This window comes from Cynoglossus semilaevis, chromosome 13 (genome assembly GCF_000523025.1).
Source record: "Cynoglossus semilaevis isolate Cse_v1.0 chromosome 13, Cse_v1.0, whole genome shotgun sequence".
NCBI classification, from domain to species: domain Eukaryota; kingdom Metazoa; phylum Chordata; class Actinopteri; order Pleuronectiformes; family Cynoglossidae; genus Cynoglossus; species Cynoglossus semilaevis.
In genome coordinates, this window is record NC_024319.1 from 3,024,956 (window position 1) to 3,033,662 (window position 8,707).

At 43.7% G+C, this 8,707-nt stretch overlaps 2 protein-coding genes across 5 annotated transcripts in view; both read right to left on the bottom strand.

Annotated features, from left to right (window-relative positions):
- The window catches only part of LOC103388053 (phosphatidylinositol 4-kinase beta-like), a 10,804-nt gene extending 8,248 nt beyond the window's left edge, over positions 1-2,556 (bottom strand). The window contains exons 1-2 of one of the 4 annotated variants that reach the window (XM_025061391.1): positions 2,393-2,556; positions 381-1,040 (exon numbers count right to left, since the gene is read on the bottom strand). In XM_025061391.1, coding sequence (XP_024917159.1) covers positions 381-1,010 — 630 coding nt within the window. In that variant the 5' untranslated portion in view covers positions 1,011-1,040; positions 2,393-2,556. The other 3 variants (XM_025061390.1, XM_008322908.3, XM_025061392.1) reach the window with 3 other exon arrangements.
- Positions 2,557-2,777: 221 nt separating this feature from the next.
- On the bottom strand, positions 2,778-8,190 carry selenbp1 (selenium binding protein 1). Its single transcript, XM_008322907.3, has 12 exons — positions 8,026-8,190; positions 5,771-5,824; positions 5,478-5,590; positions 5,217-5,402; positions 5,007-5,127; positions 4,744-4,926; positions 4,488-4,669; positions 4,290-4,368; positions 4,052-4,173; positions 3,883-3,975; positions 3,623-3,741; positions 2,778-3,258 (listed from the first exon to the last, which is right to left on the bottom strand). The coding sequence occupies exons 1-12, from the start codon at positions 8,027-8,029 to the stop codon at positions 3,096-3,098; spliced, it is 1,419 nt and encodes a 472-aa protein (XP_008321129.1). The 5' UTR covers positions 8,030-8,190; the 3' UTR covers positions 2,778-3,095.
- Positions 8,191-8,707: the final 517 nt, after the last annotated feature.

Consider the following 8,707-nt stretch of genomic DNA (forward strand, 5'->3'; position numbering starts at 1 on the left):
TGTGCCGCCACCTACTGTACTAGAGTGTGTAGTCTCATGGTATGACCACTGACGTTGTGAGATAACACAGCCTACTCCTTATGCCTTAATTTGTTTATGTTAACCAATGGTAATTACCACGCATTTGTGGAGGTGAGATTTTAACCTGTAGAGAATGAAGATTGTCTGAGGAAACACACTAAATAGGAGAAATTAGAGATGCACCCATCAGCCAGCCAGTGATTGAACAAGCTTTTATTTGTCAGAAAGTTAGCACACATAAACTCACTTTAAAGAATGTTAAGATTTAAATAAGAGTTCAGATTCAATTTCCGGGAAATGCAGAAAATTTTGTTTGAATTCTCACTAATTCACTCTGATGTTGGATGTTGTGAACTCACCACGTATGGCTTGATGGCATCACCCACATCCTCGTCCATGTGAATGTACATGTTGAGTAGCTGTGGCAGGTAAAAGTCCACCTCCTCATGGGAGAAACTGAAGAGTCTGTTGCCAATGTAGGCCTGGACTCCGGGCTCTTTAGAATTGTGTAGGTATGAGATCGCCATGGCGACATCGAAAAGTTTAGACTCAAAGAGGCGAAGCAACCAGGACTGTTTGGAGGGATTGTGTTTCTGCCGCCGTCGCGTGCTCTTCACAGTTCCGGGCACCAGGCCCTCGGGTTTGGCCTCCTCCTCAGCAGCAATGGGACCACTGGGGCCCCCTGGGACCACTGGATCCGTTTGTTCATGTAAGTCAGTGACATCATCAGACCCCACCTGCTGCAGCTTCACCTTCTGTAGAACCTCGTGACATGCACGTTGAGCCACCTCAGCATCTATAACCAAACTGAGCTCACACACACCCTCGTTGATTACACCCAAAAGGGGGGCAACGGGCTGTGTGGAGCCACAGGACGAGGAAGGTGTGGAGGGGAGAGAGACGGAGGGAGATGAGGAGGAGGAGATGGACAGGGAAGGGCTGTTCTGGTCAGAAGGGGCAGGTGATATCTCCAGCTCTGTGTCCTCCATTGGGGTGCAGGAAAGCTCCGCCCTCCTCTAGTGAAACAGAGGTCAGAGGTGATGACAATGGTTGTATTAGCCAGAGAAATCACAGAGACAAAATCAGCATCTGACAATGGTTGTATTAGCCAGAGAAATCACAAAATCAGCATCTGATTGAAAGCCAACAGCACAGATTTACACTGATGAGGAAGTCTGAGTCTGTCACAAGTCAGTGATGACATCAGCTAAACCCAAGTAAACACAGCAAATCACACAAGTGTAGCATTTTTTTAAAAACTTTTTCTGACAAACTGCTAACCTGAAATCTGCTTCTGTTTAGTAGTAAAAGTATTTTATGATTTGTAACTTCTATGACTTTAGCATGAGGAATAAAGAAAATAAATTGCAGCTACAGTATTAGCAACTAACTGTCTTGGGCTGAGACCATGTGATCACAGTCACATGACAAACAACAAAGAATAAGTTCAGTTTTTTTCACCCTTGTCTACTTGATTTAATCAGTTCCAGAATAAATTAAGAATAACAGAAGAAAATGTAAAACTAAAATGACATTGTTTAAATCAACCTGTAAATAGAATTAATGAACCTTTAAGTTTTCCATCTATGTAAAAATGTGTGTTAACTTGTGTGTGTCCGATGTTTATTATTGACACTAACACTTTAGACTTTAGCTGTTGTGCGATATTTTAGCCCTTCACATCAACAAACACTGCCATACTGGTTCAGAAAGTTTTAATGTTACTACTATTACATTACAGCATCAGACACACAACTCTGTTAACTGCAGCAAATCAACATCTAACCAGTTATTGAACACCATCTAAAACTCAAATAACAGAAGACAACCAGAGGTGGCTTACCGAACAATAAATACCTAATAAAAGCTACTGCTAACCATCAAACAAAACTGGGCTTAACTTGACATTGATAGTACCTATTCAGTGGAAACAAACCAACATGTTAAAACCAAATAACCAGCAGCTACAAAGCGGCACAACTAGTTGTTAGTTAGCGACAGATGCTAACCAACATTTTACCAGCAGCTAATCCATCTAAACTAAATTGAGAGTAACTCGCAAACAGCGATAACTAACTAACAGTTACTTAGTAACAAAACGATTACTAACCTTGTCATCTAAACAAACACAGTTATACACTCACTGTTATCCTGTTAAGATAAACAACCAAACAGTTAGCTTCTGATGCTAACTAGCTTCATGCTACGTCACCACTGCACCGCTACTTTGTACTCTTGTCACCGTTAACATTAGCATTAGCAGACTCTGGACCAACTGTTGCCGTCAGTGTTTAGGTTTGGAGATGCTATGTGCTAAACTAACGTTAGCTTCATTTATCCAGTGACCATCTTGTCTGTTCTGGTCAGTTACCTGGCGGCTCAGTGAAAAATCACTTTTTTTCGTTTATCTCCACTTGTTTTCCATTGATTCTCTCACAGCCCATCTGTAGTTTACCTACAACTCTTTCCTCCTCCTACTCCTCCTCCCGACTTCGTGACTGCCGCTTCCGGTCTTACAGCGCCACCTGTTGCACCGGAGTAATCAGAGCCACGTAGACAATTCTTAACAGCAACAGCGCCTACTGTAATTTCAATTTCAAAATGTAGGGGTCGACATTGTGTAAGCTTACGTTAGATTATGTCTATGGGCTTTCTAATTTTTGCTTGTTTTCAATGAACCACATTGATATACAGTATGTATATCTTAGTCTCCCTCTTCTTCTCCTTATTATTATTTATTATTTTATTGTTAAAAGTCAATTCAATTCAATTTTATTTATTTATAGAGCACAATTCATACACAATGCAACCTTGAAATGTTTTACATTACATTACATCAAGACAGCAAGAAACAAAAAGAAAGAAAGAAGGCCTTTATGGACCCTCGCATCAGCTGAGGAACAACTCCCAAGAAAAAGCCTTAATAGGGTAAAAAAAAGGAAGAAATTCATCCAGAAAGTCCACATTTTTAGAGGAATCGGCATCACAAGCATCATTAGCATTGGGCATTTTATTGTATAAAAAAAATGAAGAAACATTGATAATTTTTGTGACATTTATTTTGGTTTGTTGTTTCAGATCCAGATGTCAGATGTGCAGTCTCCTCCAGGATACCTGAGTTCATGAGCAAGAACAGGCCCGTCAGGTTCCTTCCCAAAATCCACCAGGAATTTCTCGTTGAGGGTCAGACCTCCACTGACGGTGTTCACGTCTATCTGCATCATCACAGAGCCGTCTCTGTAACAAACAAACAAACACACAACAAACACAAACAGACAACAACATGAGGACGTGACAACAACGTCAATAATCTGACAAGTCCGTGACAGAAACAAAACAGCACTCATACTGCAAGAAGCACACGTTTAACACCTGTACTGCAGTGGTTTTACTTTGGCATTACTATAACAGTATAACTGTATTATTGCAAAACAGTTGCAATAACCTATTGAACTAGTAGCCATGTAATATTTACATTGTATCAGAAGTTCTTAAGGTTTTTATGGTAATCAATTTTATGGTGGTTGTACTGTAGTAGTATTAGAATTGCATGATAGTTCAGCTGTGAAGCTGACGGTTGTACTCCCAGTGGTGTGTGTACCTGATCATTTCTGGGTAGAACTGTTTGTCCCAGGCGCTGAACAGAGATGTTGTCACATAAAGTCTCTGTCCATCCAAACTCAGCTGTAACATCTGAGGAGCTCCAGTGACACGCCTTCCCTGAAGAGTGAGACGGAGGTCAGACAGAGGTCACACAGCAAGGTCAAAGGGAAATCAGACACAGAGGTCAAAGAAAAAGGCCAGAGAGAGGTCAGACAGACAGGTAAGACTGTCGATGATTGTCCCTCTGTGTTCCCTCACCTTAATGATGCGTGGTGGAGGCTGTGGCTTGTTGTCTGGATCGTCTACAACCTTCACTGGTCCATCATCGACCAGACTTCCTCCCAGAAATACCTGAAATCAGACTTGTCTGTCATAAATGCTCTCGTCTCACACCTGCTTCTCCTCTGCAGTATTTTAAAAATCTGACCTGTCCGACCAATCGTGGCTTCCTCCTGTTTGTGATGTCATACTGCCTGATGTCGCCGTGCAGCCAGTTACTGAAGTAAAGGAAACGATCGTCCAAAGAGATCAGGATGTCTGTGATCAATCCTAAAAAGACCAGCAGGGACTGGGTCATATAGAAAGACAGGTACTAGAACAGACAGACCAGTACTAGTACAGACAGGCACTCCCTCAGGATCAAAGGTATCTGGTCAGAGAGGTACCTGGCATCTCGGGCAGCGCCCACCCTTCCACCTTCTTGTTGGGGACACTGATCACTTTCTCTGCCTCCCAGTCTCCTTTCTGGAAACAAAAAAACACTTGTACAAACCCCAGTCTCCTTTCTGGAAACAAAAAAAAAACACTTGTACAAATAGACTCCAGTCTGGAGGAACTTGTCAGTAAGCAGTAGTGGTACTGACCGGTGTCTTGTAGAACCTAAACACGCTGGAACTCAGAGCACATCCGACAAAGCCTTCTGTAGCATCAGGGTCATGGAGGAATCGAACCTCCAGAGGAATCGCTCCCTCTGGTCCCAGGTCCAGGGTCTGCAGCTTCTCGTGGGTGGTCCAGTCCCAGATGTGCAGAGAGCTGCCGTAGTGACCTGCAGAACACAGGTCCCAACCGGTCAGCCACGACACCTGTCCCAGTGACATCACACCGGTCTCTGAAGCTCACCTTCTGCGACGTGGGCAGGGTTAAAACCCCCAGCCAGATACTTTGGAGCACCCCACTCTGTGCTGATCATCACATTGTGCCGTGGCTGGTACCAGAAGTCGTATCCAAAGGGGGCTGCCTCTCCGGGATGCTCCCAGTTCCCGATCACATCGAAGGTTTCTCCATCCAGCAACGCAAAGCCACCTGAGAGGACCACAGCCGGTGAGAAGACACACCCACCGACAACCTGCAACTCTGGGGAGAAAGGAGTGTGAGAATCTCACCCTTGCCGTTGCCAGATGGGTCGCCCAGGCAGCTGATCATGATCTGTCCGCTGCCCAGACAGTGAGAAGTGTGAGGATTCGCCAAGTTACACTTCCAGAACAGTTCAGTGGGTTCCACCATCTGAGGACAGACAAGTTCACATTCTCAAACAGGTGGGGTGGACAGTACAACTGACTCGGACTGCATTCTTATCTCTGATTGGCTGGTACCTTATGTAGTTGTGGGGCTTTAGGATCGGTCCCCACGTCAACTACGTAGATCCTGGATGACATTAGGGACGGCAGAATCAGACGGTTCCGTTTCTTGGAGGCGTCTCCGAAGCAGCTGCTGCAGGCGTTCCAGCCGGAGTGATGGAGCTCATCTCCAAGGTTGGGCATGGGCAGCCTGTGGATGACCTGAGGGGGAGGAGGGTCCAGGGTCAGTGACCAGTGACCAATCAGGGTAAGGAACCAGGTCCAGAGCTCTCATACCTGACAGTAGGTGGCAGACTTGGGATCCACGTCCACAGTAGCCAGATAGTCAGATTTTTGGATGCCAGTGCTGCGGTAAACACAGGGCAAATACACAATCTGCTCTCGAGGACCTGGAAGGACAAAAAAAACAAGATCAATGATCTTAGTTCATGAGAACTGCTGCTGCAGTGCTGCCTCCTGTGGTCAAATGTATGAAATCAAGTACATTTGACAGCTTTAAAACACTGACACTATTAATTCACGTGGTGTGATGTTAGATTACAGACAACAAAGACACACAGCCGTCTCACCTTTCATGGCATCCAGAGGACTGCGGTATCCTGGTCCACATCCTGAACAGTTGGCTGAAAAAACACAACAACAGGTGACAGACATGAGAGTCTGAAGGACAGGGACGTCCACACAGAAGACAGTGTCTCGTAGATGGATGGATGGACGACTCTTGTCATCCCTGAAGGGTTGTCATAGCCGTGCGGTATATCGCTGCGTCTCGGAGTTGACGCGCGGCGAAGATGGACAGAGGAGGATTCTGTGTCCTGTTTTTATCAGACTGATGCAGAAACAGAGGAGCAGAGCTCAGCGGGAGCTTCATTAATGAAGAAAAAAATAAGATAAACCAACATGTCAACAACAACAGGACACAGGGAGACACTCTGCGGGACATTTATTAATCAGACACAGAGGAGCCACAACAACAACAACAACAACAAGATGATGATGATAAGATCAGACTTCTAACTGTGACTCCACCGGTGGGAAAAAAACACCTGTTCTGACCTCAGACCCACTCTGACCCCTGACCTGCTTTGACCCCTGACCGGCTTTGACCTCGTCCATTGACCCAGTCCATCTCATGAGCCAAAGCTGGAAACGTTATTGCATTATTCTAACAACGTACAGATAGTAAGAGTAAAAAGCAGACAGAGGGCAGTGTCCGTGCACTCTCGGTGACAGAGGGAATGATAAGATGTGAATCATCTGTGTATTTGAAAGTCAAATATGGTATTTGAAGCCAAAATAGGCTTCATGTCTCTTTGCAAACAAACTGCAGGCATTAGCTGAGTCAGACGAACATCTGTGTCTATGTAGTTAAAATATTTATGCTGTTTTAAAAGAAGAGGAAAACACCCACTAAAATATTTATGCTGTTTTAAAAGAAGTGGAAAACACCCACACACATTTTTAAAGTCTGACATTGGAGACTTTCGTCCAAACATCCAAATAACTGAATGTCAAATGTTTACAAAAAAGTCTGATTTATTCTTCATCATTGATAGTCAATATTAGTACAATCTGCTCTGGCCAAGGACTGTGTGGTTGCATAAGGGATGTGACAGGGTCTGTAAACATTTGTTTTTTTGTTTTTTTTAATGGCAGCAGACTCTGACAACAACTGCCACTAACCAGGAGAAGTCAGGCTCCGCCCTCTTTCTCATGAACCAGTCCAAACTGTTGAGCAGATAAGGAGACGACGAACCGGTGCGCACAGGCAAAGACAAACAACAAGATGGTTCAGTTGACGACTAAATAGATGAGTTATATAGTTAAAGTATACACACACGCACACACACACACACATATATATATATATATATATACACAGGACCATATGACTCTAGTGCAGGTGTGGGCAAACTTTTGGACTTGTGGGCTGCAGTGGGGCATAAAATGTGTCATGGGGGCCGGGTCAGGAGCAGATAAATGGAGCGTTTGTGTGAAGTAAGATAAAGTCATGCACAAAGCTAAAATGCTAAAACGCTTTTAGCCTTTTCTATGCCATTTAGTGGGGAAATGCATGCATTGCAGGAAAGAAAAAGGCAGAAGTGAAATGAAAATATATAAATTAATCATACAATCTGGACAAGTTCTGTGGGCTGGATTACAACTACAAACGGGCCGCATCCGGCCCCCGGGCCATAGTTTGCCCATGCCTGCTCTGGTGTCAGCCTCACTAAACCAGATTTTACTGCTTTTAATCAATCATACTACAGTCTGACCAGCATTAGACCTTTGTACAGTGTGTGCAGTACAGTAGAACACACACAGACATAAACACACAGTGTCTTTTACAATGATCTGTGAAGAGGTTTGACTTCCTCTCCCCTGAAGCTCGAAGGGCATTTCAGCAGCACTGGGTCAGATTCCGTTCGTACAAAACAAAACAGAAAAAGAACAACTCTGCAGAGTGTGGCGGGAAGAGAAAAAAAAAGCACAAATAACTTCAACAACAGCAGCTGTCATTTGATTCGGGTGTGGACGATGGCAGATGGTTCTAACAAAAAGCACGAGCCAGTTTTTCAGGTAATTGTAAACGTAAGGTGTACGTGAATAAATGGTACAGATTACAGTATAGATTATAGCTGCTCTGAAGACAAATGTTCTGTTCTGCTTTACATTCGCTCAGGCTGCAGCCATATATAAAAAAAAGAACCTGACTGCAAGTGCAGACTGTTCAATTGTGAGTTTGTGTTGCAAGAGTTAACGTTAATGTCCTAGAATGAGACAGGATGAACACATGAGCCAGCAGAGGCTGCAGAGGACTCACCCATGTCAGCGTTCTGATCCTGGTCCTGGTCCTGGTCCTGGTCTGAACTGATCAGTCTCAAATTCCGTTTTGTCTGGGGAACTTAAATGTCTGACTCGATCCAGATCCAGATCCTATCTGACCTGAACTTAGTCAGAAAGTACTACGTGAAAACCCTGGGGGGTGGAGTTTGACCAGGAACATGGCACCAATGAAGAAGACCACTGAACATTAACCCTGCATTGGCCACAAACTTGAAACTTCTCCACAGAGTTGGACTTGTTGCGGATGAACTAACGGTCCGTTTCTAGACGCGGTTCAAATCGCAGTTCTGTCTGTCGTAAACAGGTTTGCTCCACAGCAAAGACCTCAGGGTCTCAGGTGAAGTCAGAAGTTTGATAAAAAATGTATGAAAACGCATTTTAAAATAAATATGAAGTAAAAGTAAAAGGCTCACATTTGTGCAATTACAGGATTAGTGATTGTTTCTTTTCAAAGCTGGAGTCATACGTGTGAGGAACAAGATTAAACCCAGGAAAAAAAATAAAAACACTTCCTGGTTTTATAGTGTAAATATAAAAATAGACATGATTTAATAACTGCTGAGACTTGTGGAGTTACAAATAGACTGTGATGTTGTTGTGATGTAGACTTCAGATGTTCAGAATTAAATATATAATAAATAAATATAAATGACTAATGT

Excerpts from the sequence above, each read along its gene's own strand:
- selenbp1 (XM_008322907.3), bottom strand. Across the intron at positions 4,670-4,743 it reads CCCTGCCCACGTCGCAGAAG|GTCACTACGGCAGCTCTCTG; the intron begins GTGAGCTTCAGA and ends TGTGTTCTGCAG. Across the intron at positions 3,259-3,622 it reads TTCTACCCAGAAATGATCAG|AGACGGCTCTGTGATGATGC; the intron begins GTACACACACCA and ends TGTTTGTTACAG.